Source organism: Dama dama, chromosome 21, assembly GCF_033118175.1.
Source record: "Dama dama isolate Ldn47 chromosome 21, ASM3311817v1, whole genome shotgun sequence".
Taxonomy (NCBI): domain Eukaryota; kingdom Metazoa; phylum Chordata; class Mammalia; order Artiodactyla; family Cervidae; genus Dama; species Dama dama.
In genome coordinates, this window is record NC_083701.1 from 31,059,366 (window position 1) to 31,076,448 (window position 17,083).

Consider the following 17,083-nt stretch of genomic DNA (forward strand, 5'->3'; position numbering starts at 1 on the left):
ATGTTTCTCAATTTAAATAAAACTCCCTTGAACATTCAATTTTCCTTATTTAGAATTTTCTTTTATTTCAATTTGCTTTCAGCTTTTAAGCATTTTAAGAACATTATATAGAAAATATTTTAGATTAGAATTAAATTAAAAACTAAAAGGACATAGATATTAAAATGTTGAGTTTATTCTTTGAATCACTAATCAGATCACCATGGTTTATCTTTCCATTAAAACATTCAAAATAGAATATTTTTATAAAACATTATGATGAGAGGCTTTCTAGATACACAGTTTTTTACATTTTCTAGACTATTCAAAGGGAATAGTTCTAACTGTAGGGAGTATCTATCATGACTCACAAACCCATTTATTTTAATGTCTTGACCTGAAAACATGTGTGGCATGTTCAGAGTTCCTGAGAGATGGATGATGCAAATTTAGTAATGACTCTCATAGCTATTAAAGGTACTCAAGTATTTACAAGTGAAGCCCTTTTAATATTAACTGTTGAGAAATCTGTCCACAATAGAGTTAAAGTATCTGTGTAGGATAGCTAAATGGCCTGTAACATTGGGAAGGGTGAATCCACAGGTCAGTAAATTTTTTTTTCATACCTGCCTTTTTTTGTAGCCCAAATTGCATGATAAAAGGTTGAAAGGTGGAGTTTATTCACATAGATTAAAACAGAAAAAGAACAATATTTATGATAAAATAAGGTCTTTTCGTTTGTTTTAGTGTGTATAAAAAAAGGCAATTAGTCTTTAGGAATTGGGGTACTAAATGATATAGACATGCTAATAACCTGGAAGACTTTTTGCCCAGTTTTTCCCTGAAAAACAACAAAAAAAGAGTCTATGGATTTATTAATTAGTCAGGCATTTACTGAGTACTTAATATAGATGAGCCTCTTTCAGTTCTTTTATATTCTCCTAGAAATGTACATTTTTCTTCCTTAAATAGTTTATCATTTAATTGAGATATATGAAACAAGGGACAATTTAAAGCTATGCTGGGTGGTGCTGACTATAAATATTGCTTGAATTCAGAAAGGAAGGTATCAAGTAGAATGTAAGAGTTAGGAATAACTCAAAAGGCGGTGAGACTTTAGTTGGGCCTTAAGAAAAGGTAAGATTTAAATTATCCTCCAATTAAAACTAAATTTTACAAAAAGGAAAAAAGAAAACAAAAGGTTAGATTTAAATGACAAGAAGGATGGACATTCAAAAAAAAAGCTAAAAATAAGAGCAAAGATATAAAAGTAGAGAAGAGTATACATGGAAAACTATAAGAAGACCTGTCGACTAGAGCAAAAATTATATTATGTAGTCATCAAGATTTGGAGAAGGCAATGGCAACCCACTCCAGTACTCTTGCCTGGAAAATCCCATGGACAGAGGAGCCTGGCGGGCTATAGTCCATGGGGGTGGCAAAGAGTCAGATATGACTGAAGTGACTTAGCAGCAGCAACAGTCATCAAGATCAGGCAGTTGTTGAAGAAGTTGACAACTGGAGGCCAGTGCTGGCTCCCAGTGCTACATTCCCAATAGCAGAGACAACAGGTCCTTTATGAAGAGGGATGTGAGTGTCTTTGCCTTGATTCATGGACCTAACACTCCAGGTTCCTTGGCTTTGGAGTACAGAATGAAGCAGGGCAAAGGCTAATAGAGTTTTGCCAAGAGAATGCACTGGGCATAGCAAACACCCTCTCCCAACAACACAAGAGAAGACTCTACACATGGATACCACCAGATGGTCAACACCGAAATCAGATTGATTATATTCTTTGCAGCCAAAGATGGAGAAGCTCTATACAGTCAGCAAAAACAAGACCAGGAGCTGACTGTGGCTCAGATCATGAACTCCTTATTGCCAAATTCAGACTTAAATTGAAGAAAGTAGGGAAAACCATTAGACCATTCAGGTATGACCTAAATCAAATCCTTTATGATTATACAGTGGAAGTGAGAAATAGATTTAAGGGACTAGATCTGATAGAGAGCCTGATGAACTATTGACAGAGGTTCGTGACATTGTACAGGAGACAGGGATTAAGACTATCCCCATGGAAAAGAAATGCAAAAAGCAAAATGGCTGTCTGAGGAGGCCTTAAAATAGCTGTGGAAAGAAGAGATGTGAAAAGCAAAGGAGAAAAGGAAAGATGTTCCCATCTGAATGCAGAGTTCCAAAGAATAGCAAGGAGAGATAAAAAAGCCTTCCTCAGCGGTCAGTGCAAAGAAATAGAGGAAAACAACAGAATGGGAAAGACTAGAGATCTCTTCAAGAAAATTAGAGATACTAAGGGAAAGTTTCATGCAAAGGTGGGCTAGATAAAGGACAGAAATGGTATGGACCTAACAGAAGCAGAAGATATTAAGAAGAGGTGGCAAGAATACACAGAAGAACTGTACAAAAAAAATCTTCACGACCCAGATAATCACAATGGTGTGATCACTCACCTAGAGCCAGACATCCTGGAATGTGAAGTCAAGTGGGCCTTAGAAAGCATCACTATGAACAAAGCTAGTGGATGTGATGAATTCCAGTTGAGCTATTTCAAATCCTGAAAGATGATGCTGTGAAAGTGCTGCACTCCATATGCCAGCAAAATTTAGAAAACTCAGCAGTGGCCACAGGACTGGAAAAGGTCAGTTTTCATTCCAATCCCAAAGAAAGGCGATGCCAAAGAATGCCCAAAGTACTGCACAATTGCACTCATCTCACACACTAGTCAGAGAAGGTAATGGCACCCCACTCCAGTACTCTTGCCTGGAAAATCCCATGGATGGTGGAGCCTGGTAGGCTGCAGTCCATGGGGTCACTAAGAGTTGGGCACTACTGAGCGACTTCACTTTCACTTTTCACTTTCATGCATTGGAGAAGGAAATGGCAACCCACTCCAGTATTCTTGCCTGGAAAATCCCAGGGACAGAGGAGCCTAGTGGGCTGCTGTCTATGGGGTCGCACAGAGTCGCACACGCCTGAAGCAACTTAGCAGCAGCAGCAGCAGCACACACTAGTAAAGTAATGCTCAAAATTCTCCAAGCCAGGCTTCAGCAATACGTGAACCATGAACTTCCAGATGTTCAAGCTAGTTTTAGAAAAGGCAGAGGAACAGAGATCAAATTGCCAACATCTGCTGGATCATAGAAAAAGCAGAGAGTGCCAGAAAAACATCTATTTCTGCTTTATTGACTATGCCAAAGCCTTGGACTGTGTGGATCACAATAAACTGTGGAAAATTCTGAAAGAGATGGGCATACCAGACCACCCAACCTGCCTCTTGAGAAACCTGTATGCAGGTCAGAAAGCAACAGTTAGAACTGGACATGGAACAACAGACTGGTACCAAATAGGAAAAGGAGTGCATCAAGGCTGTATATTGTCACCCTGCTTATTTAACTTATATGCAGAGTACATCATAAGAAATGCTGGGATGGATAAAGCACAAGCTGAAATCAAGATTGCCGGGAGAAATATCAATAACCTCAGATATGCAGACGACACCACCCTTATGGCAGAAAGTGAAGAGGAACTAAAAATCCTCTTGATGAAAGTGAAGGAGGAGAGTGAAAAAGTTGGCTTAAAGCTCAAGATTCAGAAAACTAAGATAATGGCATCCAGTCCCATCACTTCATGGCAAATAGATGGGGAAACAGTGGAAACAGTGGCTGACTTTATTTTTGGGACTCCAAAATCACTGCAGATGGTGATTGCAGCCATGAAATTAAAAGACGCTTACTCCTTGGAAGAAAAGTTATGACCAACCTAGATAGCATATTAAAAAGCAGAGACGTTACTTTGCCAACAAAGGCCCGTCTAGTCAAGGCTATGGTTTTTCCAGTGGTCATGTATGGATGTGAGAATTGGACGGTGAAGAAAGCTGAGCACCGAAAAATTGATGCTTTTGAACTGTGGTGTTGGAGAAGACTCTTGAGAGTCCCTCAGACTGCAAAAAGATCCAACCAATCTATCCTAAAGGAGATCAGTCCTGGGTGTTCATTGGAAGGACTGATGTTGAAGCTGAAACTCCAATACTTTGGCCACCTCATGTGAAGTGTTGACTCATTGGAAAAGAGCCTAATACTGGGAAGGATTGGGGGCAGGAGGAGAAGGGGACGACAGAGGATGAGATGACTGGATAGCATCACCAACTCGATGGACATGGGTTTGGGTAGACTCTGGGAGTTGTTGATGGACAGGGAGGCCTGGCATGCTGCGATTCATTGGGTCGCAAAGAGTCGAACACGACTGAGTGACTGAACTGAACTGTGGGTGTCTTATCACTGTGACCCCATAGCATAAAACCTAGAGAGAGCTATCAGTGTTATTGATGGTATTGTTATTCTGTTCTGAAGGCCTGAAGGGAATTGTGGAATGTAAGAAAAATAAAGACAGGACATATCCAACCCAGGACATATCCAACCCAGGACATATCCAGATCTTTTAAAAAAAGTTACATTTAAAATACAGATATAATAGTTAATAGCAACTTTATTATGGGTGGTTTTTCTCTTTTTGTTTCCTCCTGTTGTTTTTCTGGTTTTACAACTCACAGAAACAAAAGAGATGGTGAAAAGTCTGGAAATGGTGTCATAGAATAACGACATAGAATAACGAGGAACTGGGAATCACTCAGGGAAAAAGCAGAAAACTCAGAGAAAACAGTGATAATCATTAAGTTGAAGGCTTATTTTCTACCCAAAATCTTTCCAAATCTCCAGAGCCCATCTTCATAGTAGTTAACACAGTACTTCCCACATCACAAGTCTTTAGATGTGTTTTTTAAAAGGAAGGAAGGGAAGGAAGGAGGCCAATGAGAGAAAGTTTTCTGGAAATAAACTGTCAGAGAATTAAGACTATTCAAAGGGAAATGAGATTCTGAGGGAAGCTGTCTCCCACTAGAAGGCTCTGAGTAAGCCTTTATTCCGCTGGAAGCAAAGACTTGATAGTCATTCAAATACAGAACATTTCTGTACTAAGAGGGGAGAAGAGGTTATTCTGGGTAGACTGTAATATTCTTTGTAAGTATAATATGACTTAAAGTGCTCAATGGCTTTGGATGGCTCAGATATTTAATCAGTTTTGATGTAAATAAAGTATGCAAACTTTAAAAAATAAAATGACCATATACTTTGGATTTTTGTAATATAGGTTCTCTTAATAAAGTTTGAATCTCTTGAATTTTCACACTTTCAATTTAGCTGCTTGCTTTTGCAAAGAATTTGAATGTGGAATTCAGCTTGGAGGCAGAAAGAATGATTCATGGATATTACCTAGCAAGTCGCAGAATCAGAACAGATTCTATATGTGGATCAAAACTGCCAGCATCTGCATTAAAATATTTGTAGGTATTCAATTTTAAAATCATTACTTTAAAAAATCTTTATTTACTTTTTTTTTTTGGCTGTGCTGGGTTGTTGTTGTGTGGGGTTTTCTCTAGTTGCAGAGAGTGGGGGCTACTCTTTAGTTGAGGTACCCAAGCTTCTTATTGCAGTGGCTTCTCTTCTTGTGGGGCATGCACTCTAGAGCTCATGGGCTTCAATAGTTGCGGCATGAGGGCTCAGTAGTTGTGGCTCCCCGGCTCTAGAGCACAGGCTCAGTAGTTGTGATCCAGAGGCTTACTTGCTCTGCCGCACTTGGGATTGTCCCAGACCAGGGATCGAACCTTTATCTTCTGCATTGGCAGGCAGATTCTTTACCACTGAGCCACCAGGGAAGCCCCCATTATTTACTTTTAAATGATGTGTTTAATTAACTGTCTCACTTGTTTTTTGATTGCTGGGTGGTTGATTCACAATATACTTTGTTCCAAAAGAATTTAAGGTAACTTAATTATTTCTTCTGCTATAGCCTTACATCATTTGAACCTCTAACAATTTGTTTTCACTAAATTAATTTTTATTGGATACCTGGTATCAGGTACATCTGAAAAAAATGCACTAAATTTTTTAATACAAATGATTAGTTTTTTTTTAATGTGGTTGCTTCAGTTCAGTTCAGTCACTCAGTCGTGTCCAACTCTTTGATACCCCATGGACTGCAGTATGCCAGGCCTCCCTGGCCATCACCAACTCCCAGAGCTTACCCAAACTCATGTCCATTAAGTCAGTTGATTTTCTAGATATTTTATAGTTGAGCTTAGAAAAAAATTTATGTTATTCTTTGTACTTTTAAACACTTCAGTACACTCACGTACTATGTTCCTTGAGAAGTTTTTTAAAACTAATTTTTATTATAAAATTAAAGTATGGACATAGTGAAAGAAAAGTCTAAAACAATGAGTCAAGTCCCTTGCTAACCCTACCTGTGATTATCTCATTCCCTGGAAATGATCCCTGCTAACATGTTTTGTGTGTCTCTGATACTAGCATATACAAATATATAGTTTAAATATGTGATGTATATTAAGTACATATTTTATTTGAATATGTTATATATCTTAGATTAATGTTATTAAAATATTACATAAAAACATTTTTATAATATATAAATACATATGTAGCCATATTGATATTCTTTTTGCCCAAATGGAATCATGCAAAGATATCATGATATCTTACTATCAACACATAAAGAATTACCTCACTCTGTTTTAATAGCTCCCTTACAGTTTTACTGTGTTATGATGTGGCTATTCCATAATTTAAACAGTCCTTTGTTGATAGACCATTACTTCATTTAATATAGATTAATATGTAATCTCAACCCAAATTATGAAGTAAGACCAGGGGTAAAAATAATCTATTAAATAAATAAATATCTTGTTATGACTGCAGTATAAAAGAAGACAAGTGGAGGACTGATAGGAAATGTCAAGTGTAGGACTAAAAGAGATATATATGTTTAGTTAACTTCTCCAACTCTATCTTCATAGAACTAAAAAATTGCGACAGAAAGGGAAGGTAGAAATTAACTGTGATGTTTTAAAATGGCAAACAATTATATAATGCTGTTTTCTGAAGTAATATTTCAAATACTCAATACTCAGAGCTTAAAAGGTTTGAAAGCCCTATTATCTCATATGCTTTTTCTCTGTCTTAAAAAGATATTTTTAATTTAAACTCACATAGCCTCAGTTTATGTTTGACTCTACTAATCAAAGAATAAGACAGAATTAAGTTTAATATGAGAACTCTACTTTTTCCTCTTGTAGAAATAAATACTAGAGATGGAACTGGGTCTTATGAAATAGTCAAGTAAATGAAGCACTTCTCAGAACAGTCATAAACCTTGACTTTTTCTCCTGCTTCTATACACAGGTGCCTATTAACACCCTCCATGCTTAATCTGCCTGCAATGCAGGAGACCCCGGTTCGATTCCTGGATTGGGAAGACCCCCTGGAGAAGGGATAGGCTACCCACTCCAGTATTCTTGGGCTTCCCTTGTGGCTCAGCTGGTAAAGAATCCACCTGCAATGCAGGAGATCCCGGTTTGAGCCCTGGGTTGGGAAGATCCCCTGGAGAAGGGAAAATCTAGTCACTCCAGTATTCTTGGGCTTCCCTTGTGGCTCAGCTGGTAAAAAATCCGCCTGCAATGCGGGAGACCTGGGTTTGATCCCTGGGTTGGGAAGATCCCCTGGAGAAGGGGAAAAACTACCCCCTCCAGTATTCTGGCCTAGAGAATTCCATGGACTGTATAGTCCATGGGTTTGCAAAGAGCTGGACATGACTGAGCGACTTTTACTTTCATGCTTTTCTAGAGAAGGGGAGCTGAACAGGGCTCTTTGCTTTCCCTGAAAAACTGTATATATATTCTGTCCCAGTCAAAATCTTTAGAAGAAGCTTGGGTGAGGACATCAGGAACATGATAATCAAATTTGTAAATAAGCAACTCTGGAGAGATCTTCACAAACTCAAATTATTATTTTAGTCTAGCAACAAGAAAATTAATAGGGCAAATATAATGTCTTTAATTAGGTCCCAAACTCCTTGGTACATGTGTGAATGCATGGGAAAGGGGTGATCTGCCTTAATATGAAAAAGATTTGAGATTTCATATTTTTATGTTTAATATGAGTAAGTAATGTAATAGGGCTGTAAATAATACTGTGATTTGGGGTTGTCTTAACAGAACATAGTATCAAGAGTGAGAAAATGCTAATTCTGCCCCAAGTCTACTCTACTGATCAAATCATACCTTAGTACTGTACTGAAAAGGAATATTAACCAAATCTGGTCACAAGGAGAACAGCCAGGATGATAAGGGGCATGAAAATCATGTTACATGACATATTAAAAGAACTAGGAGGGACTTCCCTGGTGGTCCAGTGGTTAAAACCTTATACTTCCCAAGCAGGGGGTGCAGGTTTCTTGGTCAGGGAACTAAGATCCTGTATGCTGTGGAATGTGGCCAAAAGAAAAATAGAACTAGGAATATTTATCTTGGAGAAAATAGACTATGGAGCAACTAGAAAATTTGTCTTTGAATATCTGAAGAGCTGTCTCATTTAAGAAGTGTTAGATTTGTTTTGTAATCCCAGAGGACAAAACAGGGACCAGTGGGTATAAATTGCAGTGAAACCAATTTCAGTTTATATTTATATAATCTTTGTGGGTGAGTCCCCAAATTTTCAAATGCCTTATTTGAAATCACAATTCCCTATTAATTCTTATTATCCCCATTTTATAGCAGAGCTTCAAAAAAGTCTCAGAAATTAAATGATTCATACTAACTCACACAGCTAGTAAATTTCTAGAGACATAGTTCAGATTTTCTGATTTCCACATCCAACACTCATTCAAGTGCTTTAAAGCTAGCTTAAAAATAATAAAGAAATAGATTGCTTCCCGATTCTCAGTGAATCCTAGGGTAAGTTCAAAAGAGACCAAATAATGAGTATTGTGGGATGCTGTATAGAAAATTCAGTTATCTGATGGGATGTTGAAATTTGCTCTCTAAAATCTCTTCCATCACTGAAATTTCAAGATTCTGTGAGGACTTCCAGTGGGTTAAGAACTGGAAGAAAAGACCAAGGATGTGTCTATAAGAGATATTTAGAAGAAAAAAAAAAGAGATATTTAGTTAATTTTCCAGCTATGTATTTAACTGAACAGAACTTGGGGCGGGTAATGTGTAGAATAATAAAGAAAAAACAGGATAAAAGCCAATTCTTTGATAACAAATCAGGAGACTTCCTCGTTCTCAAACAGTCTATTCAACTTGGTAGGAAGAAAATGCTTTGTAAAGAAACTAAACTTGTTTTAAGAATATGCTGATCTTTAAGGTGTGGCTTATGTTCACACATATCTTGGTTTTTTCCTGCCAAAATATGTATTGTCTTTATAATATCAGCATTTTGTTTTTGCTTACAATCTTTATTGAAGTTATACAAAAAGAATCCCTGAAAAGTGAAAAAATACATTATATACAAAAACACTTTCCATTGGGAGGAAGGCTCTGCTCCCTCTCTTAACATGCAGTGCTTTCAACTGTAGCTCCGGCCTCCACTGTCCCCTCCACTGCTGCCCGGCTTTCAGCTTTATTCTCAGCCTAGAAGATAAATAAGGAGCCTGGGCATAAGTGACCCTACTTCAAGCCGTTCTTTCTTACACAACTGAGTTGGCCTCAGTCAGAGGAACAATGCAGGTCCCTTAAATTCTGCTTTGCTCTCTACACTAAAAGGGATCACAAGTATACAGCCATTTCCTAACCTCTCTAATAGGGCTGATAGAGCCAGTGTTCATATATTAGAAAGAGAAGCAAGCAAAAGTGACCAAATGGTCTTGGCAATCAAGTGTCTTCTCACACATTCATGAGAGGGGGATCTGTGCTATGTATTTGACAATGAGACATCTTACATTTCATAACCAAACTGTTTCCTGTACAATCATTGTTTTTATGAAAGTAACCAAATAATCCAAAGATCAAGTTGGGGAACATGCATTGGTTTCCCCAGGCCCTGAGAACAAGGGAAATGAGGCAAGAGCCCAGACCCTGCTTAACTGCCCACCTCCTCCTCCATGTTTTCGGAAACTTCGGTTGCACTGGAAATAGTGTCCCCACTGCCTCCATTCACCTCCGGCTCTTGTTTGGCTTTCTTTGCGTCATCTTTCTGGGGGCTCTCTTCCTCTGGTTTCCTCCTCTTTCTGACAAGGTGGGAAATATCAGTAACACAATTTGATGAGGAAGCACCATCTGTTGGCTTTCTACTGGCAATCATGGAAACCGAAGAGCTTCCTCCACTAGGGGTGAAACCTGAAGTAGAGCTCTCCACCAGAGTTGCTTTCAGAGCCAGTTCAGCTACATTCCCACTACACTGGGACTCCTTTGCATCTTCTATCTTCTCGCTAATTTCAGGGAGCAGCTCCTTCAGCTCCTCAATTTCTTTCTCATATTCAGTAGGTGATCCTTCAGCCTCCTTCATCTGCTCATTTAGTACAGCCATTCTCTTCTCAATGACCTCAATAGATTTGCTGAACTCTGCTACTGCTTCATCATACTGAGAGTTGTACCCGTAGGCCAAGCCCAGCTGGTAGTGAGTCTCTGCAAGGAGTCGATCATGGGCTTCCAGATACTGTTCCTGGAGGTTTAGGCAAGCCTGGAACTCCTCCACAGCTTGGAGGTAATTCTCAGATTCAATACTAACTTCTCCAAGTTTAAGATGTGCCTGTGCAGCATAAAACTGAGCCTCCTTCGTGTCTTGCCTTTTAAAAAACTAAATCCAGCATATCCCAGGCAAGCTCTAGGTTCCCAATCTCCTCCTCTTCATTTTCTTGAAGGGACTTGTTTTCAAGAGCTGAATCATTTAGTGTTTCTTCAGCCTTGTCATTTTCTTTATCCTCCTCTTCTGAGCCCTCGGTTTCTTCACCCTCTTTCATCTGTTCTTCTTTGTCTTGTGCTTCTTCATTAGCAGCTATCTTAACTTTGTCTTCAGGGAATTTCTCAGTAGCCCTCTGGGCCACCTCAGTCTCCACCCCATCTCCAGCTGCCTCAGACTCTTCTACAGACAGCTTAGTCTCCTGGCTAGGAACCAACTCTTCCCTGACATTCTCTAGTCCTGAGCCATCTTTTGTTCCTATCAGTCCTTCTGCCTTAGTTTGTGGTTGAGTGGAGGCATGATCCTCTGCAGCTGACAGTCCACTGACTGCACCATCCTGAGGGAGAACTGTGTACTGCCCTCCAGGCTTCTCAGAGACTTCTGATCCGGCTTCTGCAGCTGAAGCATCTGCAGCCTGTGTTGTCACCTCTGGTGACTCTTCGGCAGAAGGTAATTCTTGCCCTACCAACTGCTCAAGAATAGCCTTTCCTGGCTCACTTTCAGAGGTAGCTACCTGCTCCTTTGGCTCATCCCCACCCATATCCACTGGCTTGACTACTTCTATCTCCACTGGAGTGCCCTGCTTTTCTAGAGTCACAACAGGTTGTTCTTTTGAAGCTTCTTTTGGTTTCTCCTCTATGCTCACAATTACTTCTCCCTGACCCCCTTTTTCTCTGCACTCTTCTTGGACATCAGTTCCATAAACTGATTTTCCTTCCTCAGCACCCGGTATTTCCTGATCTGGCTTCTTAGAAGTGACTTCAGCTTCACTCAATCCTTCTGGTGCTGCTGCTCCCTTTCCCTCTTCAGTGGTTTCAGTTAACTGATCTGGAGTTGATTTAACTTTTTCCTGTAGTTCCTCTGCAGGCTCACCGATATCCATATCTTCTCTTCCACCCTTCTCCATTTCAGTTTCCTGTTCTTTATCCATTTCAGGCTTTACCAGAGACTTGTCTTCTGTTTTTTGGGCTTCTTTTTCTCCCATGGCGTCATAAACCTGTTCTCTCAACTCTTCCCTTGCTTCCTCATCTATGTTATCATTATTTTCTACCAGAGATTCTTCTTCTGTTTTTTCTCCTTCCTCCTCTTCCACATGCACACCTTCCAGGGCATTTCCCAACACACCATTCTCCATTCTTGCCAACTCCAAAAGCGATTTCCCATTAAAAAAGAAGGCTTCTCCACATTCATTAGCTGTCTCTCCATACTTCTTACCTAAAAGACTAGCTGCTTCCTGGAAGGCATGGACGGCTGCGGGAATATCACCCATTACCAGATGTTTCTGTCCTAATCCCAATAGTTTCTTAGCTTCACTATCCACATCCAGACTCTCCACTTTATCTGCAGAAGTAGAAGGAGCAGGGGCATCTTCAATTTTGTCGGCGGAAACCAGCTCTGCGGTGATGGTGGCAGTAGCTGTGGACTCTGCGGCCATCATTCCCCTGAGGTGGTGGGCCAACGGACGGGACACAGCCTGTGAGAAAAACAGACGGAATTCAAGACACCAGAGACTTATTCAGGGACAGAAAATGGCAGATTGCAGTATCAGCATATTTTGATGGGCTTCCATTTTTTCTTTTAGAGTTTCCCTATCTGAAGCCCATGCTCGACTGAACTTAAGGAATAAAGTGCTTAAAGAAGATGTACTAATTGCAGCCTTATTATTTGAAACATCTCTAACACTGAAATATGGTAATTTATTAAGTTATTAATGATCACTACAAATAATTATATTTAAACTTTAAGAGTCTTAATCTGTTAAGATGTTACATATATATTAAATATTATTTTAAAGAATAATAAATTTCTACAAGATAAGTCCAATTTGAATTTAAACATTTAATTATTGTTTACAGGTCGTATCATTATCTGATATTAAGTTCCTAATTGTGCATGGTTATTCCTATACTTTAACCTTTGCATTGCTTAGAAAATTCTGAAAAAAAAAAAGTACTTAATATGATGCATGAAATGATTTTAAATTTATCATCCTTTTAAATTAGCATGCCACATATAATTGTCAAGCAAATCCCCCACAGTGGAATTAGACACTAAGCCAAAGAAAATATGATCAACTTGTATCACCACCTTTTCTGAATTACTAGTTATAATACTATGACTATAGCATTTAATTATCTGAAATCAAAGGAGCTTATTATAGTTTTGCTAATAAAAACATAAAAAGAGCTGTTAAAGGTGAGAGTAAAGAGAATTATCCTTACAAAGTTCTTTTTGAATTATTCAGTTCAGTTCAGTCGCTCAGTCGTGTCCGACTCTTTGCAACCCCATGAACTGAAGCACGCCAGGCTTCCCTGTCCCTCACCAATTCCCAGAGTTTACCCAAACTTATGTCCATTGAGTCAGTGATGCCATCCAACCATTTCATTCTCTGTCATCCCCTTCTCATCCTGCCCTCAATCTTTCCCAGCATCAGGGTCTTTTCAAATGAGTCAGCTCTTCACATCAGGTGGCCAAAGTATTGGAGTTTCAGCTTCAACATCAGTCCTTCCAATGAACACCCAGGACTAATCTCCTTTAGGATGGACTGGTAGGATCTCCTTGCAGTCCAAGGGACTCTCAAGAGTCTTCTCCAACACCACAGTTCAAAAGCATCAATGCTTCTGCGCCCAGCTTTCTTTATAGTCCAACTCTATACATGACCACTGGAAAAACCATAGCCTTGACTAGACAGACCTTTGTTGACAAAGTAATGTCTCTGCTTTTTAATATGCTGTCTGGGTTGGTCATCACTTTCCTTCCAAGGAGTAAGCGTCTTTTAATTTCATGGCTGCAGTCACCATCTGCAATGATTTTGGAGCCCCCCAAAATAAAGTCAGCCACTGTTTCCCCATCTATTTGCCATGAAGTGATGGGACCGGATGCCATTATCTTAGTTTTCTGAATCTTGAGCTTTAAGCCAAGTTTTTCACTCTCCTCTTTCACTTTCATCAAGAGGCTCTTTAGTTCTTCTTCACTTTCTGCCATAAGGGTGGTGTCGTCTGCATATCTGTTATTGATATTTCTCCCTGCAATCTTGATTCCAGCTTGTGCTTCATCCAGCCCAGCATTTCTCATGATGTACTCTGAATATAAGTTAAATAAGCAGGGTGACAATATACAGCCTTGACGCACTCCTTTTCCTATTTGGAACCAGTCTGTTGTTCCATGTCCAGTTCTGTTGCTTCCTGACCTGCATACAGGTTTCTCAAGAGCCAGGTCAGGTAGTCCAGTATTCCCATCTCTTTCAGAATTTTCCACAGTTTATTGTGATCCACACAGTCCAAGGCTTTGGCATAGTCAATATAGCAGAAATAGGTGTTTTTCTGGAATTCTCTTGCCTTTTCAATGATCCAGCAGATGTTGGCAATTTGAATTATTACGAGGCATTAATTTTGATGAGATATACCATCCTTCAAACATTGGTTCTGCTAACATAACAAAATCAGCCAGTTATTTTACCAGGAAAATGGTTTTTATTCAGGAGCAGGAAAGAACTGCAATTTAGGACATCGCAAATCTGGTAAATCACATGTAAGTCTGGTAAAGCAAAGAAAAAGAAACTCTTCTATGGAAGAGAACAGTTTGGAGGGTTTTAACAGAAAGCCCATTGGAGAAAACTGGGAGTTCCAAGTTTAGTGTCTTTTCGCTGGCTACATTGTGACAGTCTCTCTTTGGCAAAGCTGTTGCCAGGCAAGGAGAAAAATCTTTCAAATCTTCCTTCCTCCTGCTGGTGGTACTAGAGTAGTGTCGCTTCTTGGTGGAGATGCAAGATATGTTTCTTCCTGTTGGGATCTATATTGATATTGAGAGGTACCTGTATGAGAGCTCCCCCTTCTGGTCTCCCGACTCCATTTTAGTGAGATTTTTACTCTATTTTCAGTTCCAGCCCTGGGCAATAAAGTATTAATACTGACTTTTCTGTGTGTATTTACTTAGTGTTTTAACTTGCTTCAGATTCAATTTATAATATTTTTTCACAGACATCCGTTAGAACATTAGAACTTTGTTCTTATCTAAATCAAGAATTCTTAACCTAGCATCCATGGATACTGAGTCCTAGGGACTTGTGAATCCCTAAGTTACATGTGAACTTGTATATGTATTTGCTTTCTACCTTCTTGCTTAGGAAGAGGAATCATTAAGTTTTATGGAGTATGTCTTAGAGTTTCATGACCCTCAGAAAATGTTAATTATCATTCTGAATTAAGAACTTCCCTTGTCAATGCATGACAAAAACCACTACAATATTGTAAAGTAATTAGCCTCCAACTAATAAAAATAAATGGAAAAAAAAAAAAAAAGAACTTCCCTTGTGGCTCAGACAGTTAAGAGCCTGCCTGCAATGCAGGAGACCTGGGTTCAATTCTTGGGTCAGGAATATTCCTTGGAGAAAGAAATGGCAACCCACTCCAGTATTCTTACCTGGGAAATCCCATGGACAAAGGAGCCTGGCGGGCTACAGTCTATGAGGTTGCAAAGAGTCCGACATGATTGAGCAACTAACACATTCACTCACCAAAAAAGAAAACCACTTGTTCCCAACCAGCAATAAATAAGGATATGTATTTTTGTTTGTAATTTGCTTTATCTTTACATTCTTATTCTATATTTTAAAATATACTTGATAAAATCTAAGACATTACTTTATGTACTATGAAGAAAAAATGCTGCTAATTTTACTATGACAAACTATCACCATTAAGACAAAACTAGATTTCAGTAAGAAGATAAAAATGTATGTTTTTGAATTTAGGAACTATGGTACTATAATGTTGAGGACTCCTGTGACTGAATCTGGCTATTTTCACTTGATAACTATTTGTCAAGACTTTCTTGAAGCATTTAAGAAAGCTTTTGTTGAGGGAAATAAAGCTATGTGAAGTTTTTCCTTTAGTTACTTTTTGTTTCCATAATGAGTGTCAGTTAGGTATATTCTTTTTTAAGTCTTAAGCAAAATGATGTTAAAACTCCATAAGTGTTACTTTAAAGATAGGAAAATAATCCCTACTCAGGGATGTTTTTCTTGGAGGCAAAAACCAATACCTGTGCCTGAACTGGATTTAGGAGTTGGGGCAGTGGGGAGAAGGAAGAATTAAAGAAAACTCTCAGGTTTCTGCCTTGAGCAACTGAGTGGATCATGTTGCCATTTACCAAGACTAGAAAGAAAGAGAAAAAGGGTTGGGTCCAGTTGTTGTTGTCACTGTTCCATCCCTAAATCAAGTCTGACTCTTTGCAACCCCATGGACTGTAGGATGCCAGGCTCCTCTGTCCTCCATTCTGTCTTGAAGTTTGCTCAGATTTATGTTTATTGAGTTGATGATGCTATCTAACCATCTCATCCTCTGCTACCTCCTTCTCCTTTGGCCTTCAGTCTTTCCCAGCATCAGGGTCTTTTCCAATGAGTTGGCTCCTCATCAGGTGGCCAAAGTATTAGAGCTTCAGCAACAGTAAATAAATATTCAGGGTTGATTTCCTCTAGGACTGACTGGTTTGATTTCCTTGCAGTCCAAGGGACCCTCAAGAGTCTTCTCCAACACCACAATTTGAAAGCACCAATTCTTTGGCACTCAGTCTTCTTTATGATCCAGCTCTCACATCTGTACCTGACTACTGGAAAAACCATAGCTTCAACTACATGGACTTTTGTTGGCAAAGTAGTGTCTCTGTTTTTTAATACGATGTCTAGATTTGTCATAACTCTTTTTTCCAAAGAGCAATTGTCTTTTAACTTCATGGCTGCAGTTACCATCTGCAGTGATTTTGGAACACGAGAAAATAAAATCAGTCACTGCTTCCACTTTTCCCCCTTCTATTTGTCAGGAAGTAATGGGACCGGATGCCATGTACTTAGTTTTTTGAATGTTGACTCTCAAGCCAGTTTTTTCATTCTCCTCATCAAGAGGCTCTTTAGTTCCTCTTTGCTTTCTGCCATTAATGGTATCATCTGCATATCTGAGGTTGTTGATATTTATCCCAGAAATTTCAATTCCAGCTTGTGAGTCTTCCAGCCCAGTACTTCGCATAATGTACTCTGCATAGAAGTTAAATAAGTAGGATGACAGTATACAGCCTTGTTGTACTCCTTTCCTAATTTTGCACCAGTCTGTTGTTCCATGTCCAGTTCTAACTGTTGCTTCTCAACCTGCATACAGGTTTCTCAGGGGGCAGGTAAAGTGGTCTGGTATTCCCATCTTTTTAAGAATTTTTCAGTTTTTGTGATCCACACAGTCAAAGGCTTTAACATAGTCAGTGAAGCAGAAATAGATGTTTTCCTGGAACTCTCTTGCTTTTTCGATGATCCTGCAGATGTTGGCAATTTGATCTCTGGTTCCTCC

At 39.1% G+C, this 17,083-nt stretch overlaps 2 protein-coding genes across 2 annotated transcripts in view; one reads left to right on the plus strand and one right to left on the minus strand.

Moving 5' to 3' along the window:
• The window catches only part of MCMDC2 (minichromosome maintenance domain containing 2), a 45,852-nt gene that overhangs the window by 25,256 nt on the left and 3,513 nt on the right, over nucleotides 1-17,083 (plus strand). Inside the window, exons 13-14 of the mRNA XM_061123415.1 lie at nucleotides 5,193-5,335; nucleotides 12,331-12,440. Of these exons, the coding sequence (XP_060979398.1) occupies nucleotides 5,193-5,335; nucleotides 12,331-12,440 (253 nt within the window). The remainder of the gene's footprint in view (nucleotides 1-5,192; nucleotides 5,336-12,330; nucleotides 12,441-17,083) is intronic.
• LOC133042633 (nuclear autoantigenic sperm protein-like) lies at nucleotides 9,327-12,290 on the minus strand. Its single transcript, XM_061123416.1, is given in 3 exon segments — nucleotides 9,327-9,481; nucleotides 9,942-10,647; nucleotides 10,649-12,290. Coding segments are annotated over 3 exon segments (2,325 nt in total). The 5' UTR covers nucleotides 12,187-12,290; the 3' UTR covers nucleotides 9,327-9,400.